Here is a 25,746-nt window from a genome sequence, read left to right as displayed (position 1 = left end):
GAGGAAGAAAACCACTTCCAGCAAAACAAACCTGCTCTCTCCGTCTCCACTTTATAAAAACAAATGTCTTCCTGAAGTTTCTCCTGGCCAGCTGCTGTTTGTTTTTAGTTGGGTTGACAGTAAGGACTGAAGTCAACTGGCCAGTCATTGGTAGGAATACAGGCTAATATGGGGCATTCCAGGATAATTTAATAGCGCTCCAGCCGTGTGTGTGTGTGTGTGTGTGTGTGTGTGTGTGTGTGTAGATGGCAGAGATCAGTTCAGAGTGGCTGAGACAGATGGGTGAGGAAGTGAGCTGAAAAAGACAGTCCTGCCCCGCTCTAAAGAAAATGATGAATCTGGAAACGATCAGATGAGGCAGTTAGTTCCTCTCAGGCCCCTCGGATCTGTGTGTGTGTGTGTGTGTGCGCGCGTGTCTTGTGTTTCATGGAGTCCAAAATGCAGGATTAGGACAATAACAGGATGCGTCCTTCCCAGAAAATGTCACAAATCATTGAGTTATCGAACGCAGCGGCAGTCATCATAGATACGGCATTTGTTTCTCCCTGTCTGGATTTTTCCCTCGCATGCAACTGTCTTAAATATCTAAAGATACACAGACTGTGCATGGCAGCAGTTATATAATACACAGAAGGAGCAAATGCATCAGAAATGTCAAAACAAACCTAAAACATAAGGCACAAGTTTTTTATGACCTTTCCATGAGGTAAAGCAGGATTATGCATGCAACTCAGAGTAACATTAATCAACCTGAAAACTGAACAACATTAGTCACAGTTAGATATGTGGCAGACAAACAGATGATTATGTGTAATGGCTGAATTTTATTTATCACTCTGACTCGTTCCTTTTGCCGCGGTTGGATGTATGTGATTAAAGGATAAGTGGATCCCTGGATGTTAGCCTATGTGTGTAAAGCACTTGTCTGTGTCAAATCACATTTAATCATGATGCATTTAAGGATGTGGCACCAGCCTGACATTTGTGCTGCTTCCTCCGGGCTCTTTACCCAGCATGCAGCCGGTCTGGGAATTGTTCAGACATGGAACGGAACATCCCTGTGGGGACGAGGCGGCACACAAGAGCACACTGTCATCTTTGTTTGTCAAAAAGCATAAATAAAATAAAATAGAACAACAACAACAACAACAGAAATAGAATACAATACAATGCACCCCTGGGATGCTGGGATCATAGATGTCACATTTGTAGGGTACATGCATGCAGGAACCCACAGTGAAAACCGCGTGACGTAGCAGATGAACAGATGTGACACATGACGACAGAGAGAAACCCACAATACATTGTGGGTAAAGATGGAACAGTGATAATGGCTGCCCACACACACAAACACACACAACCAACCAACTTCCACACACCAGATCTGGATGTCAGGGGTTTTTCTTGCTCAGATTGTTGTTTAACTTTCTCACCAAACACTCAGCCCGTCTGTGTGGGCTCATCCAGATAAAGGTCTACTGTAAACCCAATCACGTTTAATCTGTAAGACCTCCCTCTTGATTTTGCCCAGATCAATAATTGTCCTTATTTGACATACGGACATAGAGAGACACAGAGAGCAAGAGAAGAGAAGAGAGAGACAGAGAGAGAGAGAGAGAAATGCAGCTCTGAAGCTCTCTGCTGTGTCAAAGTAAGCCAAAGCGTGGGTGGTGATTCTCAACATGCACAGTCTGTGGTGGAGGAAAAGAAACTGAGAGAGAGAAAAAAAGAAAAAAGGAATGGGAGGCCTACACAAACAGGCCTATGTCACATCTAAAGGGGTGAGATAAACAAGGCAGTGGAACGTAAACTTCTGAGATGCTATCAAAGGTCATGTGGATCTGAGCCCAGGGTGCAGTTCTGAGTCTGCCTGTATGGTTTCATCTCAATACAACATGACTGTCTATATAGAAATACCCTCAATTATTTCACATATGTATAGTATATACCTTAAACATATATATGTGTACAATGGTTTTTGGTGCCATCCAAATCATTATTAAGTAATATGGACTTTGACTGTGTAGCTGTGGTGTTGAACAACATGTGGTGCTGTTGACATGATTTTTAGATAAGGTTGTTGTCTTACAGTAATACCATGCTGCACAATTTTCCAGACCTCAGGTTATTATGCACGAGCTTTTACTCTTTCCACAACAACTTTCTCTACACACGTTTGCCGGGAAAGAAAATGCTGAGGCTGCTTTCAACACTCAGAGTGACACAAAGTAAACTTCTTTTTCTCTCTTAATCACAGTGAAACTATTATTTCTCTTGTCATCACACACAAGATGAGATTAGTCAGAGTCCTATTGTTGTTGTGTTGTGAATTCCCGTAAGGATCTGAGAGCGTCACAGTCTGCAAGCACTGACCCAGCTTCCTCTGTGCCCACTGAGCAGCACTGTATTACAGGAGCGATAAGGCCGCAGCGTTTCCCCCTCCACCCTGACCAGTGCAGACAGCTGCTCTACACAACTAGACGCTGCCCTCCTTGACGCTGCTCCAACGTGGGCCTCGCTGCACGTTGCTCTTGTGTGGAGCCGATGGAGGATGCAGATAAGAGCGGCTGTTGTGGCTGGGCTGTCGAAAAAGCAAAATGTGATCACGGTCAGATAGCTCTTTGTAAGTAAGCCTGGTGTTTGGGAACCTGTGCGTGGAATGCTGTAAACGTGCCTATAGTGTGTAATGTACAGAGGTGGAAAAGTACTCGTATCCCTCATGGTCAACAATCTATAAATTCTAAATACCAAGTTCCTAATGCAGGTGCTAGGTGCAAGATTAAAATAGCATTTTGAATTTGAGAGTGTATTGAAACCAGCTAACGAGTGAAGCTTAAATGAAAGGATAAATGAATAAAATAGATTATTCATGGATGAGCTGTTGAAAAAGATATCTCACAGTCATGGATTAATGGTGGAAATGAAAGGGCACTTGAGTTCATTTGACTTGAGTTCATCTGACAAGGCTGTGTGTGTATGTGTGAAAGAAAAGAAGAAAAATTGCCCAGAACCATAACTCTGATCTTTTGTATTTTTGTGAAATATTGGATAAAGTGACGGCTTTGGGCCTCAAACTGTTACTTAAATTAAATCATGTGAGTAGTCTGGAGGGGAAATCTCACTTTGGTTGATCTGCTCTAGTGGAACAACTCATGGATATCGACAACGTGACAAGGGGCCCCGACGCACGCTGCACAAGCCCAAAGTTTGGAAGCCACACTGGAGTAACCTGAAGTATGAAGATGTGTTTTAAAAGATAATGTTCTTTTTCAATGGGAAATCTCAATCTCAAATGGAAGCAGGAGGCTAAACACAGCTGCCAGATTAATGTGGTGGATTAATGGACAGTGTTCCCCTGTGAAACGTGATGAAACTGAGACATGACGTCAACCAACATCAAAACTGTATCAAGTTCTGTACTTGAGTAAATGCACGTTGTTACCATTCCAGCCCTGATAGCGTATGTGCGTCTCGCAGTATGCCACTGGGCAGTGTGACGGCCTACGTGCAGATCAGCGTGCCACCAAAGATGCCATGCCTTGTCTCCACTCTACCATGTCAGTCAGTCTCATTAAGGCGCTGGCAGCAGCGGGCCACTTTTCCTGTCTCTGCCTCTCCCTCTCTTTCGTTGTTCTAGTGGCTCAGAACAAAAGCCAGACATGAAAGAGTTCAAAGAGTGAAGCTTTATCTGCCTGTTTGCAAAGTGTGCTCAGCACTGCCATTAGCAGGTGGATGGAAAATTGGGTATCAGTGGGGGCCAATGTAAGGTCTTTATTTACTTTGAAGTCACACTCACACAGGGGCCCTGGGGCAAGCATGTGCTATCAATACTCTCACTCTCTGCGTGACACACAGCTATTGACGACAGCACAGATGGCATACAAATTAATGCAAGAGCTTGCTTTTAAAAGTTAATTATAGTGTATTCACATGGGAATCCAGGGCTTTCGGGGACCTTGGTGCTCTAGGAAACTATTTTCCCTATATACTGTTCCTCTGTAGTGCTCCAGTGTAGATGTGGTATGAGGAGACTTTATTCCCAACACTTTATATATAAAAATAATATCATAATTTCATAACCAATACTTTTATATCTTATTGTAAGTAGGCCTGTTGAGGTGATTCTGATTTTGACACAATTTAGGCCCTCCCATTGGTGACAAAATATATGGAATGACTATTCAGAGTTGTTATTGAACCAAATGTGGAAATATGTTATATTTTATGCCTATTTTATAAAGCATGAACAAGTAAACATGCCATCTGTTTAAAATGATTGTAATTAAATTAAAAGTTATGAAGTATAAAGCTGAAAATCTGTGTTGGATGAATATATTCTTATGGTCTAAAGAGGGACCAGGGTCATACAGGACAGGGTTAAGCCTCCTTTATGTTTTCTGTCACACCACTCTAACTTGAAACATGCACGTGAACTACAAAGAAATCCTCTGGGTTTAGAAACGAAGTCATTTTGCAGTGCAGCAGCGACGCCGTGTGGCCACAGCGGGAACAACCACAGCGGGACATCAACTGCAGGGAGTGTGAGTGGGCAGCGGGCGGCGCTGTTGAGCGCTGCTCTCTGACTCTCACAGACAGCAGAGAGCAGCCAAAGAATTTCTGCTACAGCTGATTCGGTCGCCATCTTTGTCGCGAACATAAACAACATCAAGTGAGTCGCGTTGGCACTCGACCGCACCGCTTGTTACTGTGGCACAAAACGACGACAGCTTCGAGCAGCTTTGGATCTTCCGCACCGAGGATGGCAGCCGCTGTGGTCGCGTGAGCCGCCGTGTCAGTCGGTAAGAAAGCGTCGGTGTGGAGCGGCGGGGTCGTCAGCTGACGGTTAAAAGGGGGCTGCTGTGTGCGCGAGCATGATGCCATGACAACGGTGCGGCTGTCATTTAGCGTACAGTGCAGCTGCTCGGCGAATTCAGACGATGTTCGCCCTCTTTTCTGTCAAACAGCAGGGTCTGAGCTGCTGTTTAGAGCACGCACCGAGAGCAGTAACGCAGCTTACATGTCATGAACATGAACATGCATTAACCAGGCCGTGTTGGTGTGTCCCCACCGCGCTAACAGCAGCTCGCTCTCCGCGGCGACCCCTGCTCTGAATGTCTGCTCTGTGTTCGCAGAGATGGGGATCCTGTGCGGGTTGCCTCACCGGGAGGGAGCGGAGGAGGTTTAAAGAGGGGGGCGGGGCGGGGAGGGCAGCAGCAGAGGGGCCTTGCTGCTCGTCAGCCCTGGAGAGATGGACCAAGAGTACGAGAGACGGCTGCTCAGGCAAATCAACCACCAGAACCTGCCGACAGAGGCCCGCCTGTCTAAGGTAGGAGGCAGAGCAAGCAGCCATGTGTGTGAATGCTGCTGCTGCTGCTGCTGCTGCTGCTGCTGCATGTAAAACACCTCATAGAAGTGCATGTAACAGCTGTATAGTGTGGTGTGAGTAGAAGTGCTGGAAAGCATTGCTCCTGGCCACCTCTTAGTGGTATTTTTATTGCCTCACTGTCTCTCTTTGATCCCCCACAGTGTGTAAGTGCCACCTGCAGTCCTGTCAGTGTTAAGTCAGGAGACCGCTTCATCCCCACCCGAGCTGGAAGCAACTGGAGCATCAACTTCCACTACGCCAATGTGAGTAGTTTGGGGGGGGGGGGGGGGTTGACTGGTCACTTTGTTTCAGAACAGATGTAGCTCAGTAAGAAGTGTTGTTGCAGTCATGGTTAAAGTGGCTCTCCTTGTCCCTACAGGAGAACTGTCGCTCTCCAAATCAGAACCATAAAGCAAAGGATGCCAGCTCAGATTCAAGCAAAGGTCAGAAATCATCCGTGGATGCATTGGTTGATAAGTTCCTCAGGCATTGTATCACTTGTAATGTTCCTACTTTTTATTATCGTATTGTACATCATCAAAAGACCAAAGAAAATTGCTCCTATGCGGAAAAACTGCTTGGCAATAAACCTGAATCTTCTGCTCTTTCTTCTTCTTCTAAATCTGGATCATATCCCTCCACCTCCTCTGTGTCCATCACTACTTCCACTCCCCTACCTGCAGACACTGTGGCATATGCCGCCCTGTTGAGGAACGAGTTGCTGGGAGCCGGGATAGAGACGGTGCCAGACCCTCACACAGACGACAGGCGGCACACGGTCCTCTCTCAGGACTCTCGCAGCCTTTTTAGGGTTGGTGCCAACTCCAACCTCATTTGTCTCTAAATGTGTTCAGAAACACCACTGAAAAAGAATATGATTGTGAGATACAAAGACGAATAACATCTAATATGCAAAATGTTACTTCTTACTCAACAACACATAATATGTTATTCTCTAACAACGGGGGTTCATATGATCTGTGGAATAATGTGTAAAATCCATAAATGTATTTGTGTAAATGTGTGCATCTTAGCTTGACATGATGAGTAGAAATTGTTTTTAATAATTTTCACTAATTAAGACATGGTAAGAAAATGTGTGTAATCTACTTTTTAATTGTGATAAATCATTATTGAGCAAGTTAGAAAGGAAACTGCAGCTTCCCAGTGTGATTATGTTTTGTGTTTCCATCCTCTGCAGTACACTGTCCACACAAAGAGAGTGCCTTTCGATAGCGATAATGAAGTCTCCCCCTACTCCCTTTCTCCACTTAGTAACAAGAGGTAAGGCTCACGTCATTCACTGCAGACTGAGCTGAATCGGTGCTTTACGGTCTGACCTTGGTTCGTAAACTGTTGTTTCTCCTGATACGCCTGCAGTCACAAGCTGCTCCGTTCCCCTCGTAAACCAGCCCGGAAGATCTCCAAGATCCCCTTCAAAGTGCTGGATGCTCCGGAGCTGCAGGATGACTTCTACCTCAACCTGGTAGACTGGTCAGCGGGCAACCTGCTCAGTGTCGGCCTGGGAGCCTGCGTCTACCTGTGGAGTGCCTGCACCAGCCAGGTGAGAAGAGCTCAGGAAGAAATTAACTTAGACTTTTATTGTGAAATTTCTCCTCAGCTGGCAAGTGGCAAGGAATGAAATGTGTGACTGTCTTTTAACAGGTGACCAGGTTATGTGACCTTTCAGTGGATGGAGACTCGGTTACATCAGTTTGTTGGAACGAGAGGGTGAGCTGCCAGAACTGAATCCACTTCTAATTTGTGTTTTTGTGCACAAGATCAAATTGGAAATATAGAAACAAGTATATAATTTGATTGCTCTGGTCCCATCAGGGAAGTCTGGTCGCCGTAGGAACTCACAAAGGTTACGTTCAGATCTGGGATGCAGCTGGAGGGAGGAAGCTGACGAGCCTGGAGGGTCACTCAGCCCGCGTAGGTCAGTTCAAGCCACAGTCGAGTTCATCGCACACTGCTGGTTAAAGTGTGTTTTTTGAGTCCATGAAAGGCAAAGATGGAGAGTATCTTAAGAATTTACCACTGAGCTAAGTCATGTGTCGTACAGCAGGAGCAATACCAGATAGCAAAAGTGAAACATGAGACTCTCCCCTCTTCTCCGTTGTGCCCAAGGTGCCCTAGCGTGGAATGGAGAGCAGCTGTCGTCTGGAAGTCGGGACAGAGTGATCCTCCAGCGGGACGTCAGAACTCCCCCTTCTGCTGAGAGGAGGCTGCAGGGTCACAGGCAAGAAGTGTGTGGCCTCAAATGGTCTCCAGACCACCAGCACCTGGCATCTGGGGGCAACGACAACAAGGTGGGAGAATTTAAAGGTCAACTTTAACTTTTTTAGTAAATCAACTGATGCTCATTTGTGCTAGTTCGGCGGCTAACGCGTTAGCTCGGCGGCTGCGCTAGCCCCGTTCGTCCCGAGCCACAGTCCAGGTGAGCCTCTGCAGCATCAGACCCACGGCTGACCGCCACAGCAACGGGAGCTTTGAAGGCTACACCACAACAACAATGAGGGCCGCCGCCGTCAGCACGAGATGAACGGGCCTAGCGTTAGCCGCCGAGCCGGGCTAGCACTAGCCGCCGAGGCGCGCTGTCAGGGCAAGCGGAGATTCGTGTGCTGAGGGCGGCAGCCTTCATTGTTGTTGCCGGTGTAGCCGTTGCTGTGGCGGTCAGCTGTGGGACGGACGCTGCAGAGGCTCACCTGGACTGGGATCTGTATAGACTATGTTCAAAAAGCACCACATTTAAATAAATAAATGTTTTATTATGAACCGATCAGTCTGCATCACATTTTATTTTATCAAAGAAAGAGACCACGCTGGTGGACTGGTAGCTCAGAGCAGCAGTGGCAGCAGACGGTCGTTGGCATTCTTTAAGTATTTATAATGTTACTGTGCACATGGGAGGAGTTATGAAAGTAGGGACGGCAGTGCGTCACGGCGCCCCCTCTGTAAGCCTGCCCTTAAAAACAAAGACCACTGAAACAGAGTGAAACGGTTAAACCTTAAACTCTAAAATTAAGCACTGCACAGAAATTAGTCTTTTTGCATGTTTTTATCAATACATTTCGAACACTTTTAATATATTTTGAAACAAAACTCCAATTTCGCTTTACAGGGACTTTGAATAAGCAATGAGAGTAAAACGATATTCAAGTTTCAAACTCTGTCTCTTTCACTCTGTCTCCCTCTGGCCAGTTGTTGGTGTGGAACAGCTCCAGCCTGCTCCCTGTGCAGCAGTACAGCGACCACCTGGCGGCGGTGAAGGCCATCGCCTGGTCGCCGCACCAACACGGGCTGCTGGCGTCAGGGGGCGGCACCGCCGACCGCTGCCTGCGCTTCTGGAACACACTGACAGGTCAGGCGCTGCAGAGCACCGACACTGGCTCGCAGGTCTGCAACCTGGCCTGGTCCAAACACGCCAACGAACTGGTGAGGGAGCGCACACATGACTCACAGTCCTTGCAGTTTATGTTTGCAGATATTCACCAACTCCCAGACAATATCTCTCTTCGATTAGTAAATGTGAACTTGTTAGTGCAATATGGGATTGTTCAATTGGCAGGAGATAGAATATGTGGTTGTCATATTTATTTTAATGCTATTTATTTTAGCTACTTTTTTATGCTCCTTTATAGCATTTCTATGCTACTTTGTTGCACCGGCTGGTAGGGCATTTCAATTTGTTGTACATGTTACAATGACAATAAATATATTATATTCTATTCTATTATTGCGAAGCATATTAACAAGTAACAACACAGTAATCAATAAAATTACTGTAACAGTTTAAAGAAAAATATTGTCTTCCTTAATCAATTTATGGATTTAATTATCTAAAAATGTCAGATAAAATGGTAACAACCAGACACCCTGTATGTTTATGTTGCTAATATAATGCTGGACTGTGAGACGATGTGAAATATTACCAGAAAACAAACAATACTCTGACCGTAGATATGTCAAGACAGTTTCTAGCAAATAAGAAATATTTTTTTTAGCATTTTGTCTGAAATTCAGGAATATATGTATATTTTGGCCAGTTGGTAAAGGCTTAGTTTACTTATTCTGTCCTTATGTACGATCGTGTATAATCCTGTATAGTACAATAACAGTCTGCTGTTTGTGAAGTATTTGTTGGCACAGTATCAAACAGGTGCTGGCTCAGCTGTGGGGGAGCCCAATTGCTTATGTTTACGTTCATAATTGTTAATTTAATAGTTATTTCTTTGTTTCCAGGTGAGCACTCATGGCTACTCTCAGAACCAGATCCTGGTGTGGAAGTATCCGTCACTAACACAGGTGGCCAAGTTGACTGGACACTCCTACAGAGTTCTCTATCTGGTGAGAGGACATATGCATATTTAGTGTTGATGATCCAGCACATGCAGCTCAGTGCCACTGACATGTGTCTGAAATAACACAGAATGCATTTATCCTGTGGTGGCAGAGGAAGGAGTTAAGATTTGGCTTAGGTACAAGTCTTACATTTAAAATCCAGTTGAAATAAAATAAAAGTGCACAGGTATAAAAATGTACTTAAGTATATTTTAAGTAAAAGTACATTGTGCACCTACATTTTATCACTGGATTTATTTCTGGTTCAGTGATGTCCAGTTTTTCCTCAGCAGTTTCCAGTATCTATCTCCAACCAACCCCCGCCCCCACCCCCCTTCACCAGTTCTTGTCTTCGTCCTCAGGCCGTGTCACCAGATGGGGAGGCCATCGTTACAGGAGCAGGAGATGAAACACTACGTTTCTGGAACGTCTTCAGTAAGACACGCTGCACCAAGGTACAGTACTTTTGTCATTTTACAGTGTACACAGGTCTGATGCCTTCACTGTTTGAAGTTAGTAAATTATTTCTGGAGAGTAGATGAGGGTATTTGAAGTTTATTAAATTCCCAACTCCCTGTAAATGCTGGGGCCCTTTATTTTTTATTGATCACAAAGCCATGTCATTTAAAATACCTTTGAAATTAATATTCACCTGAGTGATGAAGGCAACTGTGGATTCAAGTGTAATTTGATACAAAAATGTCTTTGTTTTCCTCAGGAATCAAAGTCAGTGTTGAACCTCTTCACAAGAATACGATAGTGAGCGTCCTACAAAGCTGTGGTTGAAGTGCACAGTCGCGTGGCCACGCCCACAGACTCTCATCTCAGCACCATCCTCAACATACACCAGTCCACTTTTTCTACAACTTCAAAACAACTGCCATCCCTCACAGTGACGACACTGATTAAAAAAGAAAAAAGAAAGAAGCAGTCTATTGTCTGGACATGTTGTCTGCTGAAAATAAGTTGGTCTTGTTTTCTTTTTCTGTTGTGGAAGTGATGAAATTGTTTTACTCTATATTAGTAGAAGTATACATCTACAAGAGTTCTAAGCTATATAATGTAACAACGTCACATTTTTAAAAGGCTCTCATTTGTAACAGAGAAGAAGGAGAGGAAGCCTGGCTCGGGTGGGGAGGGTTTCTATATTTTGATAATGTGTGAATATGATCTACAGCAGTATACAAATACAAGAGAAGAAAAAACAATAAATACATGAACACTCACAGTTGCTCATGCAGCTGCAAAGAGATTTGTTTATTGGTGTTTTGTCAGATGTCAAAAATGTTTTGGATCTGTGTGTATAGAGATAAGAAATCAGCACTGAGACACTTTTTCTTTCATTTTATCCTGCTTTGGAACTGACAATGATATTTTATTAAAAACACATTGCACAGAGGCTGATCTATTTTCCACTAACAGTCCACTTTTTTTGCTTTTGTGCCGTCCAGTTATTATGATTTTTGATAGTCCAGTGTCACCCATTTGGCACCATTTGTCATGAAGAGAGAGTCAGATTGTTGTTTTGTTTTGTTGGGGTTTTTTTGTTTCTCATTTGACTTTATTTTGACCTTTTCTCAGTGACCTACTGAGGAAGGAAAAGTCAGAAGCAACACTAGCAGCTCAGGCTAGTAATCCGAGTATCCAGAGCCCTGCAGGCCCCGACACAGCAGAGAAAACTCCTTCACAATCTCCTTAACGCGACGCTTGTTGGTTTGCTCCCTGGAAGAAAGAAAACCCACATGAAAATATTCAACAGATTAATAGTTTGAACTTTGAACAGTGAATGAGTCTTACGATGGGGTGGATCATTTTATTTTTGGTGGGATTATAATAAACTAATCCTCCAGTTCAGCCTGTAGTTCATCTTAAGGACGATTCTCATTTCCTGTGTGGACACGCACAGCACTGTCCAGTAATGTGGAGGGCTTACACATGGTAGCAAAGTGTACTTAAAACGGCACAGGCTTTTTTTTGCCACAACAACTGATAGCACTCCTTAAAAAGTCTGAAGTCAGGCCCATAGTAAAGTTCATAGTGAACCGTTGGCTAGTAACACATCCATTAGCTCCAATTTAGACCGTGTTGTGTTTCTGGACACCTGATGAATGTGCCAGAATTCACTCTCTGTTGAGCTGTTTTACACCAAGTTCTGTGGGAATGATGTGGTTTTTGTAGCAACTGATGCTCAAGTATATTCACCAGCCAACTTATTTAAATATGTTTGCCTTCTGTTTGGTGATGGAGGCTTCACATTGGACCACACAGAAAACCAAAACAATAAATTAAAAGATGCTAAAATATAACGTAGCACCTGAGGGAAGCAGCAAAGTTAGGCAATATAGTGTTAGTGTCATTGTTGTTTTGACATACAAGCGTTGTGTGAAATACTTTGATCGAGCAGCTTTATAGTAGATGATCATTTGCCTCTACCAACAGATTACCGGTAGTTGTTACCTGAGAAGCTGCTGGCTGAAGGTGAGTTTCTGCTCTGTGGAGACGTGGGCCGAGGGGAATCCTGGGGTCTGTAGTGTTTCTTTCAGCCACTGGGACAACAGAGCCGGACAGTGTCTGTTCAGACTCAGCAGCACCTCAGAGAAATTCTCCGCAAGGCTGCGAGGGGAGCCGCCTCCAACCGCCTGGAGACCAGGAGAGAAATATGAAACATGCAGCATGCTGCCACTGGAGGACAGCTTCAGATGAGTGGAAAGAATGAATTCATTTAGTCTGAACTACAAGACAATGGTTTAAAGAAAGAGAGGGTAGGTCTGCTTCAGCGCTCCATCTAGTTTTACATGTCAAGTCCTGTGTCCAAAGCCTGGCTCACCTGGAGGATGGTCTCTGTCAGGAGCTTTCCATCGTTCTGCAGCACTTCACCAAGTGACGGTATGTCTTTACAGCGAGGCAACAGCTCTGTCTGCCGTGGCCAGGGCAGAAATAACAGCAACATACAGTATCAGCTGACTTTGATTCTGACTGGATTTACACATCACATACAGTGATGGGTCAAATGAAACATCACACTCTTCTGACTCCACTTACAAAGAACAGACTGGCAGCTTTTACTGTTGGCGTCTCCGGGAACTTGAGTGATAGAATCCCTGGGGGAAAAACAGGATACAATTTATTTGTCTTAAATTGTTTGCTGCAGGTAATGAGTCACACAAGTGGGGCTGACTGGAGGGAATCTGAGATCACAAAAAAAACAAAAAAAAACAAAGCCAGCTCAGAGAAAACTTGAGCTTGTCTACTGTATGGTATGGTTTCTCATAACAAAATATGGTCTGTTTTTAAAAATGTCAGCTCTGTTACTCTGAAAGAAGCAATGGTCAAATAAAAAATGTAAGAAACCATCCTTTTCCTTATACGGCCCCAAATCATTTACAGTTTTGGTCATTACCTAAAAAAAACACACACTTGAATCACTATGCACATATGAATGTAGCTGATCTACCTGCTGATTAAATATATTAAAATCAAGGAGAGTGAGCAGGGTGTCATGATACTCACCACAGTAAAACAGAGCTTTTATGTCAAGCTGCTCAGACTGGTACAAATCGGGTTTCCTCTTCAGGATCTGAGGGTCGAGAACCCACAGGTAATGTCGTTAGGAAAAGATTTCATCTGATGCAGATGTGCACAAACAGAAGAGTGCGTTCGACCAACCTGAGCGTGAAGGTGCATAAATGACTCTGCAATATCAGGATGATCCCGTGGACCTGAGGCATAAAATGTTAGATGAGCCTGATGAAGCAGTGGCTGAGCAGAAATAGAGATTTCATTGCATTACCTTGTTGAAATATAGTGAGAGTAGCAGAAGTCAACACTTCAGTGAGGCCCTTGATGTTGGAGATGTGATGTTCATCTCCGGCGAATATGTGAACCATCTAAAAACAATAAGAGAGAGAGGGTAACATGGAGAGAGCCTTTGTTACAGTTGGTGGGAGCCTTTTGATTCTGGCCGTGATTGGCGGGGGCGTACCTGCCGTGCCAGGTCCAGAGCAGAGGCTTGTGGGAAGGCGCTATAGATCTGCCCCAGCATCTGGCTCAGCTCAGCCACCATGGGCCCGAAATCATGTAGGAGGGTTCGAACTGATTTATCAAATACCCCACACACTGCCTGCAGGGGGCAATTGGAGAGCTGTGAGTGAGTATGAGTCAATATGAACGCACACACACACACACACATACAAATAAATCATACATGCACAGACACACACAACATCACACATACATATTTATGGCAGCACTAAACAACCCTCCTACCTCTACTACATCTGAGTCATCGAGCCACTTGCTGAGGATGGTCTGGATCAACGTGAACACTTGTTGTAGCACAACCACAACCTAAAAACATTACATAAAACAATGAAGTACAAATATATATCATATGAAATAGAGATTTTTAGAAACTTGACATAAGTATATTTTGGTTCATTCCAGTAAATTTGAACATTTTCAGTGAAACCAATCCACCCTGAAGCATGATATTCAACCGCCTGTATAATGGAGCTGTTGGTGTGATACATGATAGTGGAGCTGGTTGCACACATACAGTTTTTCTGAAGGTTTTGTTCTGTTGACCTGGACTTACTGGGTTTTGTGCGCTCTGTGAAGGTGTGAGCCTGGGACTGGCTGCTGCCTCGAAGCCGTCTGCCTGCCTGTTGATGTCCAGAGTGGTGAAGAGACTGGACAACAACCCCAGGATGTGGACGATGGACTGTTTATTAGTGGGATCGGGCTGTAGAGGGAGACAAAGAGTCCGGGTTTGATATGAAGCCTTGTTAATGACAGTGACAACTGAAGGCGAGACCCTGTCAGATGACAGACTTTTCAGAGGATGAGCGCTGATCTCCTGTCTGCCTGGATAACAGAATCACTCAGCTCATTAAAACATATTTTATCTGCACTCTCACAGCTGGGCACGGCTTCATGTTGACCTACAGTGGATTTTGTGAGAACACATTACAATACCAGAAGCTGTACTGTTCACTATTGTGTACTTAAACTCATATATTTCACAGTTTGGAATATTCAAACATATAACAAACAGTAAATATGTATTTTGTGTGTCTAAAGACTCATTTGGACTCAAAGATGAACATTTTTTTGTGGTAAAAGGTCAAAGATGTGGTTACCTCATATTCTTGTGAACACAATATGTCAGGAACAATCTAATTATGATACAATTCAACTTAAATGTCAGTGAAGACAAAATTAAGCGATAAAATTTGACATACAAAGGTCAAAGGTCAAAGGTCAACTTAGGTCAACGTAAAAACCCGCTAGGCCTTTATTAGAAAAAGAAGATTGCGACCTTGTTCCTGCAGCTTGGCTGGTTGGCAGAGGCATACAACTGCAAAACAATTATTCTAGTGTCTATGTATTCATATACTGTTGTATATCGAGTTATAAATATTTAATGTAAAGAAAAACACTGAAAAAATGTAAACCAATAAGAGGAACAGTAGACTTTGCCATAGTTACGTTTGAATATGTTTCACATTTAAATTGAGCACTTAAACAATAAATAAAAACATACATATAGACATTATAAGATTACAAGGCATTGGCATCTCATTTAGTATTTATTTCAGCATTAGACCTGTGTGAGTTTCTTTTGTACCTCATGTTGGGCCAGTGTGTCCAGCCGCTGGACGTGAGGGCTGATGAGAGAGTGGAGTCTGCCCAGGATCTGGTCGACAGGTAAGGCAGACAGCAGGAAACCCAGAGCCTGCATCAGCCACATGCACTGGCTGCTCTGCACACAGACACACACAGACACATACAGTACACCTCACACATGACGTCCTCGCAGAGAAGGTCGGCGCCTCCGTGTTTACAGAGCGAGATGGAGCTTCAACCAGCGTTGAAGGCTGTTTACTCACCTTGTGGATTTCTTTCACCAGTACATCCTGCAGACAAAACACACGGCAAAGTGTCAACATGCGCATCCCACGGCGGTCACAAATACATGCAGCAGCTTTAAGGATAAACACGATGAGTTGTTGTGTGATCACGTGTCTGACCTGCGACACAGTCAGGATGTCCTGAGCGTAGGGGCCCAGGTCCTGTCTGCACTCCCTGCAGATCCTCTTCAGAGTGGACACACTGGACACAGACAGCTCTGCCTTCACCAGGCCCTGGAGCACCATGGGTAATATGCCCCCCAGCATCACCGGGTGGTCGGCCAGCCACTCAGCCAGGGATCCTGAGCAACAAGGGAAATACAGTGGGGCATGTCTCATGGGAACTGAATGGACAGTAAATGGCAAATATATCAAAACTCTCTTTCTCTGTTTTCTTTTTTCTTTGGGAAATATGGGGAGAATAAGGATGTGGCCATAAAAAAACTGTTCAATTCATTTGTCACTGATTCTGTATCAGAATGGATATCTTTTTGAATTATTGTGAAATAAAAAGAGAAATAAAAAAACATATTCATAATAAAAAACTACATATGTACCTATGGTGTACATGACTGTGTCGGCCAGCATGACGTTGCTGATGTTGATTCTGGGAATCAGGCCAATAAGACCAGGGATGACGTCGGAGTAGTTCACGTCTATGGTCTCAGCTATGGACTGGAAGCCAAACAACAGAGCTTCTGTGTCCTTCAGAAGGAGAAGACCAGGAGAGGAGGGTGAAACACAATCTGAAGGCAGAAGTATGACGAAAGGAAACGCTGGGTTCAGGGCCGTTGCTAGGAATTCTGGGCCCCCTTAAAGAATACTAAAGTGGGCCCCACCCCCTAACTTTTCCAGTTTTTTTTTCTATGTATTATCATTTATTACTTAGCCTACTTTGTTTTGATGCTAATGCAGCATTACACTGCAAAAACTCAAGTATCTTACCAAGAATATTTGTCTTATTTCTGGTCAAAATGTAATTTCTAGTCAAAACAAATATCATTATACTTAAAATAAGACATATCATATTAAAAGTAGCTTGTTTTTAGACACTTTTTACTCCTTTCAAGCATATTTTCACTTGGAATAAGTAGAAAAAATCTGATAATGGAACAAGTTTTTCTTCCTTATTACAAGCACAAAAACATGCTTTCACTGGCAGATTTTTCTACTTATTTCAAGTGAAAATTAGTTTGAAACAAGTGAAAATGATCTAAAAACAAGTTAATTTTTAGGTTATGAGTCTTATTTTAAGTGGAAAGAGATTCGTTTTGACTAGAAATGAGACATTTGGACAAAAATTCTTGGAAAGATGTTGAGTTTTTACAGTGTACTATGAGTATTAGTCAGGGTCTTATGCAGAATAATTCAGTCATACAAAGATTAGACTACTGGGATTTTTTATGAGCCCCACAGGGCGCTGGGCCCCTAGAATTATCATCACCTTTCTCCCCTATACAACGGCCCTGGCTGGGTTGTTAGTTACATTACCTGCCATACTGCTGACTGCTGAGGGTCCATCAGGTGTCTGCCCAGCCTGTCGTAGAGATTACTGAGCAGCTCTGCACCCAACATCTCATACACATACATCAGAGTGTCAGAGATGTCCACCCTAGAAAGAAAAGCAGCCAAGGAAAGCACAATCAAAGATACAAACCAAAGCTCAATCTAGTTAGGGCAAGTTAGCAGAAATGTGTTGACAACTGTCATGAAGTTTAATGTCTGTCTTCCCTGTGAGGAAGGGCTATAGTCCAGTTTTAGGACTCTTCAAGCAGCTTCCTGTCTTACCTATAGATCCTGAACTGCTCCTTGTCATCAGAGGACCAGGAGGTGTACTCCTCCTGTGAGGGATAGTGGGATTTGTGCAGGAGCACATCCACCAGTTGGAAGTAAATCGGCCTGTAAATCTGCAGGTAAACCGCCTGTTTCTCCTCCTCAAACGACAAGATGTCATCCTGAACACGCAGGAAATAGTCAGAATGAGAAGAAGCTGGAAAAAACTGGAAGAAAAACGAAGCAACAAAACTACAGAAACGGCAGAGTTGAGCGTCCACACCTGCAGCGTGTACCAGAAGGTGAGTGTGAGGGAGCTGGTGGTCTCGCTGACCGGGTAATGACCAGGGAAACCAGTACAGTACAGGATCATGTTGACCAGAGCCAGGTACTCCTGCCACTGATCCACTTGTTCCAACAAAACCCTGTCATACACAAACACAATGATCCAGATTAAGAAATAAAAGCCATATACTGACACCAAGAAGGCTGAGGTTGTGAGTGCATGTGTGCATGTGTGTGTGTACCTGGAGTGTGTTTCTCCCATAGCAACAGCGATACGGCAGATACCGTGAGAGGTTTCCATGTCTCCATCCTGAGCCGCCGTCTTCAGCTGGTCATGGAGACCCAGCACCAGAGGCAGCAGCTTGACCAGAGCGCTGATGTACCTGCAACACACACCTGGAGATCAGCTGTGACCTTGTGACAGTACTTGCTGACCCAATCTCTCTCTCTTTTATAGAAGTGGATACAATTTTTTTTTTCTTTCGGGGGGGTGGAAGGGGGGTGGTCTGTTGAGTTTTGGTCTGAGGGTGTAAGGGAGATGTATATTCGGATGTCTGAACATATTTGTTTGCTCTGTTTTCGTTTTGTTCCTTATGTTTGTTTGTTTGCTTTTCTTTGGTTTCTGTTTTTTGCCATGTTCATTTTTGCTATGTCTATAAACCAAGCAATTGATACCTTCAAGTCACACCTCTACAAAACTGCCTACTCCCTTTAATCCTAATAGTTCATCCATCCGTTTAGCCACCTGTATTTGTATGTTCTGTATGTTCATTACTGGTACATTTATTTTGCTATTTGCATATTTTGCTACTGTACTGTTCTAATGTTTTCTGTTATCTATGTGTAAGGCGACCTTGAGTGCTTTGAAAGGCGCCAACAAATAAATTGTATTATCATTGTTATTATTATTATTAATCTGATGCGGAAAGACAATAATATTAATCTGATGCTGAAAGACAATAAAAAAATTGATCACAAAACTGTGATCTTGTGACCTTATGATCCAGTATGTCTCTCACCTCTGGCAGTCAGGCTGTGAGACGGCATTGACTATGGTCTCCACGGCCGTGTCAAACAGCTCCGGGTTGGACAGCGTGCCAAAACAGTCCTGAACCAGTTCATGACTCTCCCCTAACGGCACATCCAGTCCCACCCAGCTGGACAGGCAGCGCAGCACCCTCTCCTTCACCTGGTTGGACGAGTCCTGGCTCTGAAGCAGCTGACGCAGCAGGGGACACACCACCGCCCACTCCCCGGCCAGAGCCTCTCTCAGCTGGGATCGGCGAGCCTGTGCCAGCCGGCCGCTCTGGAACTCCTCTGGGAGCACGGTGAGGAGCTCCAGCAGCGCCAGGCAGTGGGCCTGGGGGTCCTGAGAGGCCTCTGCACCGGAGCCGCCTTCAGAGTCAGGTTTCTGTGGCTGAAACGCCCTCACCATGTCTGCCACCGGCTGAGACCAAGCCTGGGGAATCAAGTTAAGAGCCATAGAAGCCAGGGCCACACACAGACGTGTCAGCACCATTTTGGGCCCTGAGGAGAAGTGCAAGATGTGGGAGAGGAGCTGCATCCTGAGGCTCTGGTGCTGGTCGGCAGGGAGGTCGCTCCAGTGACGGGAGATCTTGGTGTGGAGGGTGCTGGCGCCAAAAAACTGAACCTCTGGGAGCTGCAAAACGACAAATTTGCACTATGAAGCGGCTGCTTTGCAAAGATATGAATTCCATTCTGTGGGGATCTAGTGTTCTTCACCACTAAGAGGTAAATGAAGCTGAGCAGCAGAGATTGTAGCGTGAACGCACATACAACAACAGACCTTGTCGGGACTGAGCAGGGCCCAGCAGAACTGCCAGGCCTGTGCAGAGCCCTGGGCCTGGCTCAGCCACTTCTGGGCCAAATTCTTCTTCTCCATGTCTGGATCAAAGTATAACTGGTAGAGCGCCTGGAGGAAGAGAGACAAGCAAATGGTCTGAGAGCTCCAACACAAAGTGCGGTAGTGGGACATAAGGAATAGACACTGGTCAATATTGATAAGCAGCATAAGAGGAGATGAATCAGATCTTTCATATATCCTGTGTTTGGACTGAGGGGGCGTGGCCAGCACAGTGAGTACATAAACACATAGGCTACAGTATCTGACTTGTGTTCACTTTTAAAGTTGTTTGCTATATGTTCAACAAGTATGAATATTCATGCACACTAGATGACCAATTGTCTGAATAGAGTCTTAAAAAATGTGTTGTCATGGCAACTAATCCAAAGCACATGGTGTTAGTTATTATTAGGACAGCATATGCTTATAGCTGGTATCATGTTACAAAAGGTCCAGTTTGTCTAATCTCCTTATGTGAAACTACAATGAACAAACCTACAGTTTTGTTTGCGTGTGTGTGTGTGTGTGTGTGTGTGTGTGTGTGTGTGTGTGTGTGTGTGTGTGTTGTTATTACTCCAGTTACTGCTTCGAATAAGAGCAGTCTACAGCAGATGATGCTGCAGCTCTTTTCTTTCTGCACAAACACATGCATTCACAGCAGCAGTGAGTGGTGTTTTTGATCTGTTCAGATTCAGCAAAAAGTCATTCAGTGGACTGGCTGGATATTGGTAAGTAAACTCACCGACTCCACATTCTCCACCGTTAACTCCAACTCCAGCGGGCTGTCTCCTCCCGGATGGGCTGGAGGCTCCATCTCTCCCGCTTCCTCCTCCGGAGATCCTTTAGAAATAAAAGCCCGATCGGTTAAGAAATGGGTGATTAGAGCAAAGCAGTCCCCGTCCTCTGAAGTGGGTCCACGCAGGCTGACAGAGGACGCAGCGGGTCAGTCAGCTGTCCACACACACTCACACACACTATACACATGTGGGCAGTGCGCTCGGGCGTGACGACACACTGACCTCTGTGGAGACTGGAAAAGTTGTTGACCAGCAGACACTCACACCTGTTCACCCCTCAACCACAACCTACACAAACACCAGTTAAAACTTGGCCACAGCTTCCTAGTGTGTATCTGTGTCTGTGTGTATGTGTGTCTGTGTCTGTGTGTGTGTATGTGTGTGTGTGTGTGTGTGTGTGTGTGCCTGTGCGCGTGCGCGTGTGTGTGTGTGTGTGTTGGGGTCTACAACGCTCCACAACAGGCGCTCCTGACGCAGACAACAGCGCCTCTGACGCACTGACAGCTGATTGGCCACAGCGAGCGACTGCACGCGGATGCGTTTCAGAGCGACAGATGCGGAGGTGAGCGTCCGCGAGCGGAAAAACACACAAGTGGAAGGAGGCGCGTGAGGGGGAGACCGACCACATCTTCGTCTTCTTTTTTTTTTCTTTCGCTCTCTAAAAAACAGTTGCGCGTGCCCCTTTGCTGCTCCCACCACCGCCCGCGTGCAGCAGCGGCCCCACCCCTGCTCCTGTTTCTGCCCGACTCCCTCAGGATATTTTTAGCGCTGCTGATGATGATGATGATGATGATGATGATGATGTGCTCTGTCAAATCACGTAACGGAAAGCAGCTCAGAGCTGAAGAGAGCCGCCGCGCACAGCCACTTTGTCAGTGATCTGCAGGGCCAGGGCCGCGGAGGAGATGAAACTAGAAATTAATCTGCTGTTTGTGGTGTTGGTGGTCCTTACCGGCTCAACGCTGACTAACGGTAAGGTGTCATACCCGGTGTGTGTGTGTGTGTGTGTGTGTGTGTGTGTGTGTGTGTGTGTGTGTGTGTGTGTGTGTGTGTGTGTGTATGTCTGCTGACGAGAGCTGGGCTCGTTATTGGTTCATCACATGATGCTCTATTGTTCTTATAAAAAAGTTACCCTATGTTTGGCTAATTTATCAGCTTTTTATCAACCAGATGCTGATCAACAAGGTGACCACTTCTGTCTCAGAACTCAATATTTATGTGTTCATCACCCTCTTTGGAAAAAAAAAATCATTTCACTTTAAATTTATTCAGACTTTAAATGAGTTAATTTTCATTAACAAAGTAATCTAATGCTTAACCACCACAAAACTGGAAAAAATGACTTAGAGTTTAAAACTGAAATTGCTGTCAGAAGACTGCAATTACCTGATGACAGAAAACTATGTTATATAGCCTATAATTAATTATTCTAATGAGTCAGACAAAATTAGAAGACACAATCCAGGCAAAAATCTCAGTTTTTCATTGTGAGATTTGCTGGTTATTCATTTCTTTTATGATATAAAGCTTTCAAAGGAACAATTAGTCAGTTGACTGCAAAATAATTAATTGGAAACCTATTTGTTAATCGATTAATCATTTTTCAAATTGAATTCCAGATTCTCACATGTATCCGAATATTCCAGGTTAAGTTATTCCACAGTGACAGTAGACTGAATAAAGTTGGGTTTTTACATTAAAATAAATGAGGCATTGTACTGAGATACAATTTGATAGACAAAACAAGCAGTGCATCTATTTCTATCCCTTCAATAGTTCTTGCTTTGTGTTACAGGTCAGAGCAGTGCTTTGCCCCCTGTCCTGACCCCACTTGCCCTCCCTCATCATGCTGGCTCCTCAGCATCTCCTGACCTGACGGAGGATCCTGGGGACAAGGTCACAAAGGGGGCACAGAGTCCTGCCGGCACGGATGGAACCACAACTGGAACCGCAGCTTTTACCAAGAGCGAGTTCACGGTGACAAACGCAGCATCTGAAACCCACTTGTTGAGCACGAGCTCTGCAGCGACAGCATCTCCACACACGGATGTACCCGTCGTCATGACAGCTCACACTGGTGCCACCACTTCTTCAGGTAACCCTCAGACAAACCTGCATGCACGTGTCTCTTCAGAAGCCTGGGCCTGCATGGGACCCAGTTATCGACACAGAAATGATGTTAGTCATCTTTTCATCCATAAGTCTGAAACTCTGCAGCTATAATTTTCCAGTCCATTCTGTTGACTCTGCCCACACACGCTAAAAGCAGCCTGTTTGCAAACACAAACTCATTCCTCAGACTCAGCTCCATTGGCAGCAGCATTTCAGGAGCGTAGACCCCCCTGACCCCCACATGCCAGAGATTGAGAAGGTGTGTCGTAACCGCTTTTAAGAGATTTCCTTTTATAGATCAGTTAAATATAACCCACTCAGCTGATGCCATGTTGACTCTTTGACCAGTCCAGCACAGAAATAACAAACAATACGACACAACACCATCCAGATCACACCTTTGGCCCCTCTTTAGCCATCAGCGTCACCTCGCTGGACTCTCTAAGCTAAAAGCTGCACCTAATTCTAATGCAGAATGTGTTGTGTTGTTTGTTTTTCACTCATGTCCAGTATCATTCAGTTTAACCTGTGTTGTGCTGTCATCTGAGCACCTATTGGTAGCAATCATTTTCTCAACTAAACGTTAAATCCTTGTTTCCAAGAAATGTCAAATAATAGTGAAAAATATCTGCTCCTGCTTTCTCAAAGTTGACACAGATCATTTTGATCAACAAACAGTAAAAAGACATTGTGACAGCAAAGCTTCACATGTGAGAAGTTGGAGGCAGTGTTTTTTCTTTTTCCAGATTCATTTCCCATGCACACTTTAAAATTACAACACTACACTATACACTTACTGATATTTGAATGTTTTTCTAAGTGTTTTCTGTGCTGTTTATGTTCCTCCATTTAAGTTTCACTCAGCCACCTAACACTCAAAACGACACCGCCTCAGCTATGCATAATCTGAATACCTTTTTCTAACTTTGATAAAAATGTAAACAGATTAATTATACAGAGGCCTAATCTGTCTTTGTAACAGGTTGTAAACATGTTTATCTCTGCTGTAAAGTTGGGCATTTCAACATAGGAGACTACGGGGACTGACTCACTTTTGGAATAAACCTCAAGTGGCCATTAGAGGAACTGTAGTCCATATTAGCTTCATTATTTAGCCACAACGGTCACTGCAATGATGGAACCTCTTATCAGAATAACGCACTACAAAATTTTAAGTTGCAGCAGTGAGCAAAGTGAAGTGATGTGTGTGAAGTCACTGATTCTGCTTTAAACACACTTCCTTGGCACTTACATGTAGCTCAGGTTTACCATGACAACAGCTTTAATGTCAGTAGGAGTGAGCAGTAAGTGTGTGTGTGTGTGTGTGTGTGTGTGTGTGTGTGTGTGTGCGTGCGTGTGTGTGTGTGTGTGTGTGTGTATACAGTATGGTCTGTTTTGAACTGATACACCACTACCCTCACATCTCCACTTCAGCTGCTGCAGACGGCCTTTCATCCACACCAACTCCACTGAGCACCAGCGCTCCACTTCACGTCTCCACCACTGAGAACACAACGCTCCCGACCACAGATCCCAACGACACCGTCACCAACACCACCTTTTCATCTGAGCCAGCCCACACAGTGCAGGACGTGAGCTCCACCGCCCACGCTTCCACCACCCGGCTACAGTCTGAATCATCCACCACAGGTCGTCCTTCAACCTCAGCTCCAGACCCTGCGGGGCCGACTCACCCAGAGGTCCCATCTGAGCTTAACGTTGGCGATGAAGGTGAGGTGATGGACGGGTGATATTTATGTGTTGAATGTGTATATTGTCTTTATCCATTTCTGTGTTGCCTAGACCTCAAAGGATCCCGATACCACTCCAGCTCCCCCCTAGACCCGCTGCTGGCCGGTTTACTGTCCGTGTTCATCGTCACCACTGCTGTCGTCTTCGTCATCCTCTTCCTCAAGTTCCGCCAGCGGACGAACCACCCAGAGTTTCACCGGCTGCAGGATCTCCCCATGGTGAGACTTTCCTGTGCTCACAGCCAGGTTGTCACCCTCCATGAGTTTAAAGCAGAAGTAAGCGTAATATTTGTGTTAATATAAGTCTTAAATAGTTATATCTTCCGACAGCAATCACTTACATAGAGTGTTTGGTCCGAAACACGGGTCTGTCAGTCACTCTGCTCTGCTGTAAGCCGAGGAGAAAACTTTCCTTGTATCCTACAACCTTTATCCAATGAGGAGAGAGAACGGCATAAAGGGGCGGTCCTCCCTGTGTGTGCAGCCAAGGGATGCACGTGAATGTGGTGACGTAGGGACGAGGGCGGGGACTGCTAACTCCATCGGCTGACAGGAAGTTAGCCAAAACGACCGGATCGCTTACTTCTGCTTTAAGTCATTTAAGGGGCATTCCACTACATTTTTTTCCCATGAGAACAGCCCTGAGAAAACAGTATGCCGTATACTCTGGCTTTAAAATTAGGTGTCTAAAGTCAGATTATTAAAATTAAGTCTTTGTCACAAACAACAAATAGTTGTTTACAAGACAAAAAGGATGTAATACACCCTCTGTATTCTGTTGTACTGTGGGAAGTGTAGGATGTCATGTTCTGGAGGTTTCCATGGACTAAAACCCTGATATCTCAGTCTCTGCAACCCCAGTTTTGACCTTGTGTCTCAAAATCTGTCTTTTATCACTTTTATGTCAGTGCAACACATTACTGCTAAAATTTACCTGCATGCTCAATGAGCTGAAACATGAACATGAAAGAAAGTTGTGCGCATACCTTATCCACCCTCCCCCTTTGTCACCTGTAAAATGAGTCACTACTCATAAGTAGACAGACAGCACAACCTAGAGAGGAACTAATCCTACAATTCAGTATGACAAGGCATTTTAAGATGTATTGTATTTAGTGCATACTGTACTCAAAGAGACCATTCAAGTAATTTGTATGGCACAGAATATACTATGTGTTTCAAAAATGGGACATCACATCAGACATATTTATCAAATGTCACAAAATTACCTTTTTGGAGCTCAACATATGCCTCTCATTTGGAAGTATGATCATAAATTAGAGCTCAAAATCATTCTCAACAACTGTACTTGTCTAAAAGTTTCTACAATCTCCTGCAGGATGATTTGATGGAGGACACACCACTCTCCAGGTACACCTACTGATGCAACCGTCATTTCACCCAGTCAGAGGTAACAGAAGCAGAGCAGAGAACAAAGGAAAAGACCTGCTCACCTGGACATGAGCAAAGCCTTTGCCTGACACAGCTGCATCTCTGCTCACGAGTTTCCCCTAGTGACTGTTTTGGGTCAGTGTTAAAAATGTTT

The 25,746-nt window shown here is 44.5% G+C and overlaps 3 protein-coding genes across 4 annotated transcripts; 2 read left to right on the top strand and 1 right to left on the bottom strand.

The window, feature by feature from the left end:
* The first annotated feature begins 4,622 nt into the window (after positions 1 to 4,622).
* Positions 4,623 to 10,957, top strand: fzr1b (fizzy/cell division cycle 20 related 1b). Its single transcript, XM_085805211.1, has 14 exons — positions 4,623 to 4,799; positions 5,133 to 5,326; positions 5,527 to 5,628; positions 5,745 to 5,808; positions 6,049 to 6,176; positions 6,567 to 6,649; positions 6,746 to 6,929; positions 7,031 to 7,096; positions 7,202 to 7,304; positions 7,496 to 7,677; positions 8,570 to 8,803; positions 9,611 to 9,715; positions 10,072 to 10,164; positions 10,428 to 10,957. The coding sequence occupies exons 2-14, from the start codon at positions 5,249 to 5,251 to the stop codon at positions 10,467 to 10,469; spliced, it is 1,464 nt and encodes a 487-aa protein (XP_085661337.1). The 5' UTR covers positions 4,623 to 4,799; positions 5,133 to 5,248; the 3' UTR covers positions 10,470 to 10,957.
* Positions 10,958 to 11,249: 292 nt separating this feature from the next.
* Positions 11,250 to 20,765, bottom strand: LOC146971135 (importin-13-like). Of its 2 annotated transcripts, XM_085805207.1 has the most exons (22): positions 20,560 to 20,765; positions 20,283 to 20,380; positions 19,484 to 19,609; positions 18,696 to 19,336; positions 17,919 to 18,059; positions 17,675 to 17,816; positions 17,407 to 17,573; positions 17,110 to 17,230; positions 16,176 to 16,323; positions 15,739 to 15,920; positions 15,598 to 15,624; positions 15,336 to 15,470; positions 14,304 to 14,450; positions 13,976 to 14,056; positions 13,692 to 13,829; positions 13,500 to 13,596; positions 13,376 to 13,428; positions 13,220 to 13,286; positions 12,752 to 12,810; positions 12,537 to 12,626; positions 12,167 to 12,348; positions 11,250 to 11,431 (listed from the first exon to the last, which is right to left on the bottom strand). In XM_085805207.1, exons 2-22 carry the CDS (start codon positions 20,352 to 20,354, stop codon positions 11,338 to 11,340), a joined length of 2,910 nt encoding a protein of 969 aa, XP_085661333.1. In that variant the 5' UTR covers positions 20,355 to 20,380; positions 20,560 to 20,765; the 3' UTR covers positions 11,250 to 11,337. The 2 variants fall into 2 exon arrangements, with proteins under 2 accessions (XP_085661333.1, XP_085661332.1); XM_085805206.1 differs by lacking the exon at positions 20,560 to 20,765 and having other exon boundaries at positions 20,283 to 20,503.
* A 337-nt stretch (positions 20,766 to 21,102) lies between these two features.
* LOC146971134 (uncharacterized) lies at positions 21,103 to 25,746 on the top strand. The gene is made up of 5 exons (XM_085805214.1): positions 21,103 to 21,309; positions 22,133 to 22,432; positions 23,884 to 24,180; positions 24,253 to 24,419; positions 25,540 to 25,746. Exons 1-5 carry the CDS (start codon positions 21,243 to 21,245, stop codon positions 25,582 to 25,584), a joined length of 876 nt encoding a protein of 291 aa, XP_085661340.1. The 5' UTR covers positions 21,103 to 21,242; the 3' UTR covers positions 25,585 to 25,746.

The sequence above is a fragment of the Trachurus japonicus genome, chromosome 17 (assembly GCF_045865225.1).
Source record: "Trachurus japonicus isolate A0001 chromosome 17, Traja_1.0".
Lineage (NCBI taxonomy): Eukaryota > Metazoa > Chordata > Actinopteri > Carangiformes > Carangidae > Trachurus > Trachurus japonicus.
The sequence above is the reverse complement of the archived record's forward strand: the minus strand, read 5'-3'. Positions and strand labels throughout refer to the sequence as shown.

Excerpts from the sequence above, each read along its gene's own strand:
- fzr1b (XM_085805211.1), top strand. The coding sequence starts at position 5,249 with ATGGACCAAGAGTACGAGAGACGGCTGCTCAGGCAAATCAACCACCAG. Across the intron at positions 5,327-5,526 it reads CAGAGGCCCGCCTGTCTAAG|TGTGTAAGTGCCACCTGCAG; the intron begins GTAGGAGGCAGA and ends GATCCCCCACAG. Across the intron at positions 5,809-6,048 it reads CAGCTCAGATTCAAGCAAAG|ACACTGTGGCATATGCCGCC; the intron begins GTCAGAAATCAT and ends CCCTACCTGCAG.
- LOC146971135 (XM_085805207.1), bottom strand. The coding sequence starts at position 20,354 with ATGGAGCCTCCAGCCCATCCGGGAGGAGACAGCCCGCTGGAGTTGGAG. Across the intron at positions 14,451-15,335 it reads ACACACTGGCCCAACATGAG|CCCGATCCCACTAATAAACA; the intron begins GTACAAAAGAAA and ends CTCCCTCTACAG. Across the intron at positions 14,057-14,303 it reads CACAGAGCGCACAAAACCCA|GTTGTGGTTGTGCTACAACA; the intron begins GTAAGTCCAGGT and ends TAATGTTTTTAG.
- LOC146971134 (XM_085805214.1), top strand. The coding sequence starts at position 21,243 with ATGAAACTAGAAATTAATCTGCTGTTTGTGGTGTTGGTGGTCCTTACC. Across the intron at positions 22,433-23,883 it reads TGGTGCCACCACTTCTTCAG|CTGCTGCAGACGGCCTTTCA; the intron begins GTAACCCTCAGA and ends TCTCCACTTCAG. Across the intron at positions 24,181-24,252 it reads GCTTAACGTTGGCGATGAAG|ACCTCAAAGGATCCCGATAC; the intron begins GTGAGGTGATGG and ends TGTGTTGCCTAG.